The 14,211-nt window shown below is 37.1% G+C and overlaps 1 protein-coding gene across 1 annotated transcript in view; it reads left to right on the forward strand.

Annotated features, from left to right (window-relative positions):
* Positions 1 to 14,211, forward strand: part of COL24A1 (collagen type XXIV alpha 1 chain) — a 119,066-nt gene that overhangs the window by 97,211 nt on the left and 7,644 nt on the right. The window contains exons 44-53 of the mRNA XM_063165770.1: positions 892 to 945; positions 1,051 to 1,104; positions 3,240 to 3,293; positions 4,693 to 4,800; positions 6,571 to 6,678; positions 8,182 to 8,289; positions 8,377 to 8,430; positions 8,726 to 8,788; positions 9,911 to 9,964; positions 11,500 to 11,535. Coding sequence (XP_063021840.1) covers positions 892 to 945; positions 1,051 to 1,104; positions 3,240 to 3,293; positions 4,693 to 4,800; positions 6,571 to 6,678; positions 8,182 to 8,289; positions 8,377 to 8,430; positions 8,726 to 8,788; positions 9,911 to 9,964; positions 11,500 to 11,535 — 693 coding nt within the window. The remainder of the gene's footprint in view (positions 1 to 891; positions 946 to 1,050; positions 1,105 to 3,239; positions 3,294 to 4,692; positions 4,801 to 6,570; positions 6,679 to 8,181; positions 8,290 to 8,376; positions 8,431 to 8,725; positions 8,789 to 9,910; positions 9,965 to 11,499; positions 11,536 to 14,211) is intronic.

Raw genomic sequence — 14,211 nt, forward strand, 5'->3', positions numbered from 1 at the left:
GGAGGAGGCTCCAGTGACCTTAGTCCGTACAAGTACCTGATGGGAGGAAATGAAGATGGGGTAGACAGACTTGTCTCTATAGTGACCAGTGACAGGACAGGGGGCAAAGGGCAAAAACTGAAGCACATTAAATTCCTTTTGAAATGTTTTTTTGGTGATTTCTTTGTTTGTTTGGTTTTGGGGGGTTTTTTGTTTTTGTTTTTGTTTTTGTTTTTTTTTGCTGTGAGGATGACTGAGCACCAGAACAGGCTGCCCAGAGAGGTTGTGGAGTCTCTATCTGTGGAAATACTGGAAACTTGACTAAACAGGGTCCTGGTCAATAATTTCTAGCTGGCCTTGCTTGAGAAAGAGGCCATAAATTATCTCAAAATGCCACTTTTAACTTAAACAGATCTGTGTTTCTGTAATACTGTAGTAGTTAACATTTTTCTCTGAAATTTAAGCACTACTTATTTAAAATCTAATACTAAAAATTATTCATGAATTATATTCAGTCTTTCAGTGCATAAAAATTGGATGGTAACTCATGCTCATCACCGATGCAGTTCACTCAAATACAAGAGAGACAGTCCTTGACAGGGAATATCCAAATTACAAAGTAATACAGACAGACATATTAATAAATGCATGAACCAAATCTATGCTTACAGAAGTGCAGAAATGTTTAAACAATATGTAATTCCCACTTGCAGCTTGGAGTAGAGAATGTAAAGAATAAGAGCTCTGTAGAGTTTGATCTTGGAGATCTCACCATACTTTATGTAGGTTATGTCAATGAATCTGGGTCCACCTGACACCTCCCAGGATGGGCTTTACAAGGAATTCTGCAGCTCACTGAGCATGGCAGTCCTAGTTACTGTACTGCAATATGTTATATTTTCTCTTTCCCAGGGTCATACAGGTCTTCCAGGGCTTAGAGGACCTATTGGACAACAAGGACCTCCAGTAAGTATTTCAAACAGGGAGATTTCTCTATTGACTGTTGAAAATATGTTTGCATTTGCATTCAGATGTTTCCTGGAATTTATTTAATGTATGTTCTTTTCAAAGGGAGAGCCAGGTGAACTGGGAGAGCAAGGACTAAAAGGAGAAAGAGGTTCAGACGTAAGTAGAAAAAAGTAAACCAAAACTGCACTTACCTGGAATTTGTAGGGTTTTGTTGTTCACTGGCTATCCTTGGAAAACTGTTCCATAAGGCTAAAACTGAGTGTTTGGGTTTCCTTTTCATACCTGCAGGGACAAAAAGAAATATAAAGTGGAAAATTGCATAATGATCTTGGTTAGTAAATAGGTGTTATTTGATAGTTAAGTAGTTTTACTTTGGAGTGATATCAAGAATTATGAGAAGCTCTTTTGGAAACATTTGAGTGATATTTAATTATCCCCTAAAGTGGAGTTTCTTGTGTTCAAGTAGCTCTGGAGGCTAACTGGGATTTTGCTTCTCTGATCTGTAAATGAAGCCTCCTGGTACTATACTGCACTGAGTTCTCAGAGACCTGGGAATAAGGAATTTGCTACAGAATATAGAGCAATAATGACAGAGCAAGTCATGACAAAGATCAAAGACCAAATCTTTCTCTTTAGAAGTATTAGCTCATCTTGGTGGTGTGTTGAAAATTGCCAAAGTGTTTATGTTCTTCCATGAACTGAATGTCATTGGCTTTTGAGATTTCAAAAGCATTAGGCTAAAAGATTTCTTAAAATACCAATTACCATTGGAATTTAAATGAGATATTTTGTCTGAGAAGTTCCATGAAGCAACTCTGTTAGAGTTTAAAAATTTTGTAGGTAGCTACAAGAATCTGTAGTAGACAGGAATCGACTGAAACAACAGAAAGGAAACATGATGTGGAGACATGGTGAACATGTGCTCCAGCTATGAACTTGGATATATTGCTCTTACACACTGCTCACATTCCAGGACAAAATCAGCAGTTCCTCTTGAAGAAATGTTTTCTTTGTCTTGCAAATGCCCCTCAGATCAATATTGCCATTTACAAATGTGGAACCAATACCCAGCATGGAGCTGCCCATAAGAGCTTAAAGATTTCCACAGAAGTGTTAACACTGGGAGCAGTGACAGAGCCTTACCTGCAGTGCCACTACTGGTGCTGCTATAGCAAGCCTTGCAAAGCTAATCCCACCAACTGCAACACTGAATCAGCTGGGTTTTCTTTACATGCATCCAGAAATCTTAATGAAAACAATATTAAGTTATTTGAATATGCACATTCCAGTTCTGACTTGTGGGCTTTGTGCCATTCTTAACAAAAAAGGTGTTAAATTGACAATAGAACAACATTTTGCTGGTTTTGTCATATTTGCATAATTATAAAACATTTACACTTAAATAACCCAGGCTTTTCCACTTTATTGCATGTTGTGCCACTGCAGCATGGTAGTGATAGCATAACTTTTAAGAAGTGTTTTTGAAATAGTTAGTCTAGAAAATCTTGGAAAACTTTTTCTATTTGTTCTATGCTAAAAAGTGTTATACTTGTTCCTGCTCTTCAGTGGTTGCATCTTTTAGAGGTGGGATAAAATTGATGCTATAAATCTTTATATTCTGTGCAGACTATCCTATAACAAAGTTCTCTGAAAAGCTTTTGACCATTCTGAGCTTTTCTTCCTTGGTGCATGACCTCCTGTGTCACTAAACCACTTACAAGAATGTTATTTGCTCAGTATCTCTTACACTACCACTACTACACTAGTTTTCCTACGCTACCAAATTCTAGGTCAGTCAAGATGAAAATAATTATGGTTTTAAGCAAATTTTATCTTTTGTGTAGGTCTTAGATAAAAACAAATGTTCACATCTGTGGTATGTGACACTATTGTTTTCTAGTATTCTTTTCCACAGACATTCAGTGCATTTGCATTGCCTACTTTTCATGACTTCCCTTTTGAAGAGTAGAGGAAATGCAATAAAAGTGCACTTCATCACAGAGGGGGGGCCTCATACAGGGGAAATTACCAGATTCATGATGAAAAACATTTTATGATTATTGTTGGAAAAGTTTTAAAAACTGGTTCACAACAGGGAAAAAACATACACAATTCTGCCAAAAATGTATTTGCTTTTACTTTAAAAACTTTCTGCTGTCTCCTGAGATGTGAATAATCTGGTCCAAAGCCAGGTAATGTGAACATGAATACTAGAGGGGAACAATCCCCAGCTCTTCTTAGGGGATTGAATTTATGACATTTGTCAGTTCACAAATATTTGTAACTTCTAGGGACCCACAGGGAAGAAAGGAGCAACAGGTCAAGCAGGCAAAGCTGGAATTCCTGTAAGTAACAAAATTCTACAGCCTATTTTCAAATTATAAAACAAAGAAAATACTAACTAATAAAACCAGAATTATATTGTGTCAGGGTTCCCAGAAGGTCTTGTGTTCACTCTCAAGAGCCTTTTTATTATCCAGGAAAATAAAAAGGAACCCCTGTCATTTTTGAATATTAATGATTTTTGGAATTTTGTTAATTTATGCTGAATTATATTCAGTTACTCAGCATATGGAAGTGATGTGCAACTAACAACAAGGTCATTCCCACTTGTGAACTTATTTAATTGGCTCATTTGTGGAGTCCATTTGGAAGTTACCACATTATATTGCACAGAACTGTACTTGTGTTCACTTCTGACCCCATCAGTTCTTTGATCCTCTGCAGTCTACAGAAGTTTGGATCCATATGTCCATGATGGATACATGTGGTAAATGCCTTGAGGTTTATTTATTTCTCTTGCTTGCCCTGAGCTGAAATTTTTAATGTTTTTTCTTGAGTTACTGCAGAGGAGCTGACTTGCATGCCCTTCTCCCTGAGGGAGAAACCAGAGCAGGAAGCAGTAGGTGTCCTGTAAACATAATGAAGAACAAAATGCATCAAGGTTATTTTGGTCCCCTAATAAATAATGCCACGCAAGCACATATTGTAAATAACTTTTACTACCTCACATCAAAACATTGTCAGTAACTGGAGAAAAGCAGCTGTTGCACAGAGCTTGTGCCTGCTGGGCAGAGTGCAGGAGGAGCCTTTTGAAGACAAGGAACTGTGTGTCCTTTGGAAATACTCAGCATGTTCTTTTGGAGAGCTGCAGGGATCATTCAGCAGGCAAAGGAGAAAAAGGAAAGTGGGACATACAGAGAAATGAGGAGACAGTAAAACTAGAACTTGAGGAAGTTTCAAATCACATCCCAAATGAGGCCTTTTTTGTGCAAGTATAGCACCCGTTACCACAAACTTGCCATATTACAAATTTGTATTTTTGGTATGTTCAAATTTGAACAGCATAAATTTGTGATAGGCCAGTACTGAGCATTTAGTAAAATAAAAGGTAAAAAGGTGTATGGTTGGGTTTTTTCCAGGGATAAATAGATGACTTTATCAGGATTCCTCACTTCAGTTTAAGAATTGACACTCTCAGGCATCTTCCAGGCTGGCACACAAATCAGTCCCATGATTTCAGCTGAAGTTGCTCAGATCCCATGGCAGGGCAAGTCTAAGGTTAAACCAGTAGAATTCTAAAGCAAACATCCTAACTCAGAGCTCCCCCTGCAACTATTCATTCATATCACTGGGTCTGTTGTAATGTAGGGTTTAGGAAATACTGTGACTGAAATCCAGTTGTGGGAGGGTGAAGATGAAAAGAGCAAACAATGCTATATTTGATTTGATTTTTTTTTCAAGGGAAAACCAGGGGCACCAGGGCAGAAAGGAGCAGTTGGGTACCCTGGACCAGAGGGCAGTCCTGGGAACCCTGGAAAGACTGGGCTGTCAGGGAAGCCTGGCCCTAAGGTAAGTTGCTTTCCACATTTCCTCCATGTCATTTTGCATTTTACAGAATTTTCCAGGGTTAAGGTATTTAAAAGGAAGAGACCACTCTCTGTTCCTTGAGTATATGGAAATTAGACCAATTTTTAATTTTTTTTCTCTTTTGCTCCTAATATTCCAGCCAAGATATAAAGTTAGCATAAGGGAAGTGTGCTGTGTGAACAGTTTCATTGGAATATGACAGTAGTAACTACAGCTAAGTGAAAGTCATTTCTTAGAGTGGCTGCACAATTCTGGTCCTGAAAATAAGCCTATTTCCTCTTAGGGTCTGAGATAATCCCACATTTCCTTATTGACTCTGTATTTGTAACTTATGTCTCTCCACCTAAATAATTATGAAGCTTTGTCCAAAGCCAGTGAAGTAGAGTATTAGGTATGTGAGGTATCTAAAAGCATTCTTGGAAATGGGTTTTTTGTCTGACTGTTCTTTGCTGGGGGCCAAAGGTGTTGACCTGCTGCTACTGGGAGCAGTGACACAGCTCTTCAATTAATCCCCCCAGAGAGAGGGACAAGATTCCTTGAGTAGTTCTCATAATTGAAAGTCTGACCATTTTAATTTCCAGTATGAATTTCTCAGTATTCTCCCCAGATGGACCAGTAATTGTTATAAAAGATTACCAAGGTAGATTTGGAGTTAGGAATTAGCCAAGGTGCTGGATGAGGCATTGTTGTTTCAGGTATGAATTTCTGATCTGGTTGAGCAAAGAGAAAATTAAACAAGTTACCCGTAGGGGGCAGGTGCACCCTACTCAAGCTTCTCCACTCTCAGGTCATGAACCTCTTCCAAGTTCTTAAAATTCTTTGGAGCTGGATTTAGGAGAATCAACCCAAAGGATTTTTGCATTTTTGCCTTTCCACCAAAAATGTCATACAATCATGGTAAAGACAACTCCATTACCCCATTACAGTTTGTAAGAGTGTAAGAGAGGTTTATAACTGATTTTTGCCACAATGAGTAAAAAGAACAGAACTTTTGCTATGTAAGTTTATCAGTCCATCAATCTATAAGCCACATCACCATATTCAAAAGCCCAAAAAAATGACATTTAATACAAAAATCATGTTTTATACAACCTTTTATATTTCTATGAGTGCTTAACTGAATGTCACAGGAAATAAGGAAGATTCATATATGCTTATATTTCTATTAAATTACACCACAGAAATATTCATTTGTATGGTAGCAAATTTCCATTTTGTAGCATGTCAAAAGTGGCTGAACTCCATGTACTCACTAACAGGTTTTTTTCATTTAAAATAGTTGCTTTTGTTGATAGGTTGATGTTCTCATACAATTTTATAACAAATGAAATTGTCTTTCTTCATCTGGTAATGTTATTGTGTGTGAATCTTTACAGAGTGCACACAACCATACTAGTATTACCAGCATGCCTGTTCCTTAGAAGTAAACATGTTGAATTTTGAATATTTCTTTGGGAAGGTAGTCTCATTCTGTTTCAGGTGGAGTTATTTCTTCTTGAAAGAAATACTGAATGAATACTGAGAAGTTCAAACAATTTTCAGCCTTTTACTTTTGGAATACTAGTAGAAATCCACATGATACTGCTGATCATTGTTCTTTCTATATATTTTGATGTACTACCATTGTGTGTCCATTCATACAGACAGCATTAAGTGTTTTTGGCTGATTCTATGTAATTTGCCTGTTCCAGCATAGAATGAAAAACATGCTTGGCTGTTCTCATTGTAAACCATTATTTTCAATTTGTTAAGGGCAACAAAGGAAACTCAGGCTTGCCAGGTTCAGCAGGTTATCCTGGAGCTCGAGGTCCCAAGGGATTGCCAGGCATGCCAGGGCCCATGGGAGCACCTGGACTAAAGGTAGGTACATACATGGGATCTGGTTGTTTAATTACAGTTTTGCTGATACTGTTTGTTCTTCATGCTGCTTTTGGTGGCTGTGGAGCCACCACACTGCTGTTAATCATGTGAGTAAAAGACATCAAGGCTTATTTGAAGGGTAAGATTACAAGTTGTGTTTACAACATTTCTATAAACTGTAGCTTGAAAATAGAGGTCTCATCCATGTGAATGCTATTCCCAACTCCAGAAGCCATCAAAACACTTTGTATTTGTTCACTCCAGCTTTAGGGTCAGATGTTTTCTGACTTTTTTCTAAACTTGTTTCTAGCTACTAGAACAGTCAGGATGATTTGAGCATCTAAGCAATCTAATAGCAGAGATTTACCATAACTTCAAGCCTAAGTTTCAGATTTGGGAGCTGATAAGTATATAATTTATCACAGGTCTTAAATTGGTTTTTTTTAGCCCTTTCTGAAAGAAAGAAAATCTGAGTGTGCTCCATTTTCCAGTCAGTTCCAGGTACCTGATATCAGCATATCCTCATATAAATTAGATTCATTTCAATTTTAAAACAAGAAAACAAATAACAATTACAGATAATTTCCTTCATTTTGAATAGACTTCTATTTATTTAGAATAGATTTTTTTATCTAAAATAATGATTTTTATCTAAACTTTTTCTTTGTGACATTTTATTGGTAAGCTGTTCTTTAAAACCTTAAGTTACTTGGAAACTGGAAATAATGTATTTTTATCATTTTATCTAGTATAAACTATATTCATTATTTGCAGTGTTTATTGACACTGCCTCCAGTCTGAATTTTACTTCTTTGCCTAGGCAATGAGCTGTAGGAGATAGTTCCTGCTCAGAAGTGCTTGCAATCGGAGAAAGGCAAGGAATAGATGAGTTGAGGGCAAACTGTTGCCACATATACTACAGAATAAGCATTAATAATGTGCATACTGACTCAAGGCAAATAATACAAAGGTAAAACTTGGGGAAAAGCATAAGCACAAAGCATGAAACCTGTATATTCACAGCCTTTATTGCACCTCAATAACCTCCTGAGCTAGACATGTCTTCGGTGTATTTGATAGTCCTCAGAGGATTTCTCTTGCAGGAATTTGTCTAGTTTCCATTTGAATCAATGTGGATTTTTAGTCTAACAGCAGGGACTTCAACAAGTACACTGTGTCTTGCTCAGAGGATTATTTTTAAAATTCACTTTTAACCTGTCTGTTCTGTATTTAATTTTGTGAATTTTACTGATTACACTGAGAGATACCATACTAGAATTGATCCAACATGTATGTTTTTTGTATTTCCAAGTCAAGGAGCAGTCAAGTCACTGCTTTTGCATTTTTGTGTATGCTTAATTATTTTCCTGCAGAAAACAAAATAAATGCAGTAAGTGTATTTCTTAAGGAGAAAGCAAGTTCCATGCTTCTGACAGGAAACCTGTATTTGCATCTGCAACTTCCATAATTCTATTCAAATATATATTTTCTTCTTATTGGCAGGGTGAGAAAGGCCTTCTAGGTCATCCAGGAAAGCGAGGCAGAAGAGGCCTTCCAGGATCAGCAGGTGACCAAGGAGCAGCAGGAGAGCCTGGGTTGAAAGGACAGATTGTATGTAATCACAGTGGTTGATGCAAAACAAGTAGTCCAAGAGTTAGCAAGGTGAAGTAATGCTAAGGATGCCTGCTTCTATTGCAGGGAGAAGATGGAGATCAAGGTTTAATGGGGTTTCAAGGATTCCCAGGTCCAAAAGTATGTGCTCATTCTTTTCTCTTAGATTGTAAGCTATTTACAGAGTGAGAACATTATGAAAGCACAGAATTAATCAGCTTTAACACTAATTTGTTCAAAATATCTCTGGATTGTTGGAACATGATAGGCAGAACTGTGTGCTCCCTGTCTAAGGACAAACATTCTGGATCAGTGCACTTGGTATTTTCACTCTTACTGCTCTTAGAAATGATCTTCCTTTCACTGATTGCAAGAGTTTGAAACAGGTGGATGGCTAATGTCCATCTTGGATTAAACTGTTCCTTTGCATTTTCAGGGCCCTGCAGGGGACATTGGCTTAGTTGGAATTCTGGGCCCGAAAGGTCCAAAAGGCCAAGTTGTAAGTGTTTCACTGCATGAAAGAGATTGTTAGGATGGTTTGAAAGTGGCACATGCTTTTAACATAGAAAATAATCATTTTTCTTATTAACAAGGCCAGAAGCCTCTACCCAAACCCTTCTGCCTGAGTCTAGAAGCAACACTGCTCTGGTTACATCATGCACACAGACCCACAAACAGAGCTGGGCCCTTAATCTTGAAAGAAAAAAGCAGGCTCTGCTAAGTGTGGATCTGCTAGTGTAATCTTATGACCTTGTATTTCTTTGTCTATTGAACATTCTTCTTACTGGCAAAACTGCTCATTGTGTAACTGTGTTCTACAGCAAAAGAAAATAGGGATCAAACTTTGCCTGCTGTAAGACATAGTGGTGCTCAGGCATTATTAATTAATAGGTAGTCTTTTTTTAATGAAGATTTTTTTTTAATCTAAAATGTTCCTAACCTCCACTAGCTCATTCTTCATGATATTCTGCTTTGCTGCTCACCCAAAACCATGGAAACATCATTAGCCTTTTTTGCATCCAGTGTGGCATCAAGTGTGAAAGGCTGAAGCATGGGAGGCCTTGCTACAACATGTTCTCTCACTGCCACTTTGCCATCACAGAACTGAATTGTTCAGTTAACCAGATGCAGAGCAGCAGCTTTAGGGGACTGTTCTAATAGCTACTTTATTTTTCTAAACATTCCTATATGAGATAAACATTGGACACAAGCAGTTTGCTCTAAGTGAAATGGAACTGAAAAGTGGCATTTTAGCAGCACTTACTGGCAGCCATACAAGAGTCCTTGTGGGCAATAATATAACTCAGGGTAGAGTTGGTTGTAGCTCAATAAATATGTGGTCTTTTGTAATCAGAGTACTTAAGTTTCCACTGTTTTTAGTGCATCACTTTTCATGTTAAAGAATGTGTTGGGAATTTCCAAGCATAAGGATTACAAATTACTAAAATATTTACTTTACTGATTTTGTTGCAATGTGCACTCAATATTTAGAGAGTACCACCATGATCTTCTGGATATTTGATAGGTCTGTGTGCTGAGCAACTTTAAATTAGGACATGTCATGCGGATTTTCTTCATTTTGGAAACATGGTGAACTAATAAATTCTCTGCTTGTTTACAGGGATATATTGGCCCTATTGGTCAAGAAGGCATAGCAGGCCCAACTGGCAGGCCTGTAAGTTTCCCTTCACTTTTGCATAATTTGTTTATTTCATTACCCTTTGGTTTAATCATCTTGTTTTTCAACTAGCAACCTTATTTTTCTGTTTGCAAGTAGCAACTAACAGGACCTTGTTATACCATGGTATTTGTTATACCACGCTGTTAAGTTAATGTATGTGACTCCAGCATTTGTAGTACAAACAAGAAAAAAATGACTGAAACCAGTGACAAGAAAGTAATTGCAGTGGCCTTCTGCCTAAGTACAGCCTGCAGACAGCATGTGTACAGGGGCAGTGACAAGCCAAGGTGTAAAACAGCACACAGGAATTACCACCTGGGTATTCTTTCTCAGCCTTTGGTCTGAGATATATCTACAGAATATCCACATTTAGTTTCAATATTTTTTATTTCTTGCGGGCTGAACAGTCCAGAGTACCCCTCCAGACACTCTGGGAGTGCCTGTGAGCCCTTGTAAGGCTGTTCCAGGTGCTGATGAGGTCCCTGTTACACCTCAAACATCATTGTCTCTGAAACTTCCAGTGCATCCCAGGCTCCCTGCACTGGGGGAGCTCCGTCCTCATCCCTGTTTCCATCTCTTATTACACTCATGGTACCAGAGCCAAATTTGTTTTGCAAGAGAACCCCTTGGCTCATGTCTCCAGACCACCCAACCATGTAAGGCAGTTTTAGAAACTCTTTGTACCATGAACATTCCTCTGCCTGATCAAGTAGACTTGGAGTAAACGAGAATGTCTAAAATTCAAAATAATCATAAAAATAGTAAATATGCAATAAAAGTAATAAATGCAAATATTTACAAGGGAAATAGAAGAAGGGGAATGTCTTTCCACTTGTTGGAAAAATCAGTATTTTGTCTTGCTCCATTCTTTTCAGTTGCACTGAGGAGAAAAACTTTACAGTTGTGTGCATTTGTTTGAAGGCTTTTAATGGACTTCATATTGAATGTAAATGTTTGCCATTATCATCAAGAAAGGATTTTAATTGAAGATTACTTCTATGTGTTATGAAATGCAGCCATTAAGATGCAAAATTTTTCCAGAGAAGAACTTTAAGATTTTTGCCATCCTTGGGAACACAATTCAAGTGCAAAACCAGCCAAAATGGTGACAGAAAAATAGTGTCTAATCTGGTTATAAGAGTAGAACTAATAATATAATAAAAATATATATGTGATGAATGGATTTCTTCAGTGATGGAGAGTATTGAATTTTGTTCTCCAAAGATGTTGAATGTGGATGAAATTGTGGAGAACACAGCTGATTGACAGACAACAGATAAAATTACTGAGAGTAAACATACTCACAAGCTGAAGAACACAGCTTTCCACATGTGGGAATCACAAGGTGTTTTCAACTAATTTCAATTTCTAGTGGTACAGGAAAATTAAACCCCCAGAGCTGTAAATACTTCCATAGATGAGACTGGATGTTTCATGTGAGCAGTATAATTCTCATGGATATTAATCTGCTTATTTCAGTCCTAGGCAGCTAGAAAGCATATCAGATTAACAGCTGCTCTCTTTTACAGGGACCAAGAGGTGAAAAGGGCACAAGGGGTGAAATGGTAAGATGAAACGACTTTTGTGCTTTCATTCTTTTGGCTGTGTAAAATCTATTTCTGTGTTAGGTTGAACATGCTCTGCATGCCAGGCAGTCGTGTTGTGCTCCTGGAGAGCACTGCCCAGGAAAGCTGGTAGCCTGGGTTAGAAGTGTGACCTTCTTGTTCAAGTTGACTTAAGCAGATATGCCCAGTGGGTGTGAGCTGCTGGGTCCTGGTCATACAGCAGTTTGGAGCATATTCCAAAAATCTGTCCATATTCAGATCTAAAAGGAAAATCTTCAGTCACATTTGCTGTCAAAGATCTAGAGGCTCACAGCATGCACATGGTCATAGCTCTGGATCTTCTTGTCTAGAAAGGGAGAAGCTCAGGAGAAGCCCAGACCTGCAGGTGGGTGTCCATGCAATGCATTCCAGCTGTAGGAACTGTGGGCAGCACTGATGGATTATGAATTTGCTGTTCCATTTTTCAGCAAGAGTCATTCTACATTTGTGAATGTTTGATTTATATTAAATTTTATTAGAGACAGTAAAGTCTCCAATTAATTATGGCTATATGAAAAGTCATTAAGCTATCATATTTACAGCAAATTTGTGAGCACAAAGTTGATAACTATATTACCTTCTATGACAGATATATAATTAGTTCATTTTCCAGTAACTAGCAGATGTGATCCTGTTCCTTTTTCTCTTACCTCTGCCTTTCACCCCATCTCACTTAAAATTATTTAGTTTCACTTATTGTATTTTGCTTTCAGCAGCCACCTCCAAAAATTCAATCAAACTGCCTTATAAAATTTTGAAAAATGAACCTAAAATATTCAAGACATTTTACAGAGCTAAAGCTTGGAAAGAAGCCTCCTTTATGTGTCTTGGAGAACTCCACTCTTTGATTCTAATGCTCTTGAGGCAATTGCTATCTGAGAATAAGAGGAAAGCTGTTTTCTCAATTTGCTGTTATCCATCTTAGCTGTCTTTTTCTACTGTTTGTTCATAAGAATTGTTATGACAGCATAGAGCTAAAAATGCTGACACTTATAAAAAAAGATCCAAGAATAATCCTTAAAAAAAACATCCAGAATGGTGAACAAGAAACATCTGTTTCCATTATTGGTGCTGGTGTTTAAGAAGTTATTTCCTAAATAAGTTCTTGAATTCATCATGATGAGTTAATCTAGTAAGGCTGTCTTCAGAAGAAGAATGTTTAATTTTAAGTCATATACAGTGACATTACTTTCCCCCAAGAAAGGGATTTATTTCCAACTACTATCACATACAAAGGAGACTAAATTTTTTTTCATCCCACTGTGTATTCTGAGCTTTAATTTATACCTTTAAAATTTATATTGGCATTCTTCCTAGAATCACATAGATTTTAACCTTTTTGTAGTATATTTAGTTAGATTTTTCAGTCTGTCAGGGTTACAGAGTTCAGTACTAGCAAGAAATGTTCTTTTTATCCCCAGAAAAACATGGAATGCAAAATCATGTCTTCTTATTGAGGCCAGTGGTAAAGCACACATTCTTTGTTAAAAATACACTCCTCAAGAATTTAAAAATTCTTAGAAAATATGAATGTCCTTGGGATTGCTCATGCTTTCATAGTTAAGTGTATGTACTATTGTATGTAAAGTCAGAGCCTCTCAGCATTAGTAAAAGATTGGGATTTTGGCCTTTGAACTTCTGTTCAATCAAATGGAGAGATTAAAGAATTAAGAACACACTGAAACTAACTGGTTTAGTCTCTGCTTTTGTTTTCATGGACTGGAATTACATTTTTCTCACTTAAATTCTAATGCGACCAAAGGTTAAGTTAAGTAGATTTGTAAAAGTAATCTGGTACATTCCAGTAAAACATTTAGCAATTAACTTAGTTCATGAAAAGTGTAATTTAGCCTTATTTTTCTGCTCTGCAGCAGAAAGAACGAACATTGGTAAAATCCCTTCAGAAAGCTATAGCAATTATCTTTACACATCTTTAAAATATAATTATACTGCACAAAGATTTGTAAAGATAATTGCTATAGCTCTCTGAAGTTTTAATGCATTTAAGAAATGTGATATTCCACAAAGTATTTCACAAATAGCATTCACTATTTGCCTCCTTTTTTTCCCATGGGTTTTACTGGCAAGGAGACAGTGGATCAAGACAAATGACATTCCTCTTTTGCAAAATACCTTAAACTCATTGGAACAGTGCAGGTTTTTATTTTTAAAACATTCAGTTCTATCTCAGAAACCACTATAAAATTGAACTGCCCTTGTCCCAAGACTTCTTGAGTCTTTAAAAGGTGACATATGCCAAGAACACAGAACATTAACTGAAGCATTCAGTCATCTGAAAAATATACTGGAATGTCTAAATCTCAGCATTCAGAACAAGGACATCTATTCATCCAAGAGCAGTGGTTACTTAGGGACAAACTGTTGAAGACTTTTTACCTTTCCTTGATTTGGTTTTTGAATAATCAAATCCTGAACCAAGATAAACAAATATATCCTTACAATGTCAAATTTGTTTCTCAAGATTCTTTTTCACACTTTCTCTTTCATTTTATTCTAAACATACTTGGCCAAAGCATGATCAGACAGGCCAGTGATATATTCACATGAGACTGAAGGTATCCTGGAGCAGTCTAACAGCACCTGAACACCTGACCTGATTAATTAAATGTGGAGTCA

The sequence above is a fragment of the Melospiza melodia genome, chromosome 11 (assembly GCF_035770615.1).
Source record: "Melospiza melodia melodia isolate bMelMel2 chromosome 11, bMelMel2.pri, whole genome shotgun sequence".
Taxonomy (NCBI): Eukaryota; Metazoa; Chordata; class Aves; order Passeriformes; family Passerellidae; genus Melospiza; species Melospiza melodia.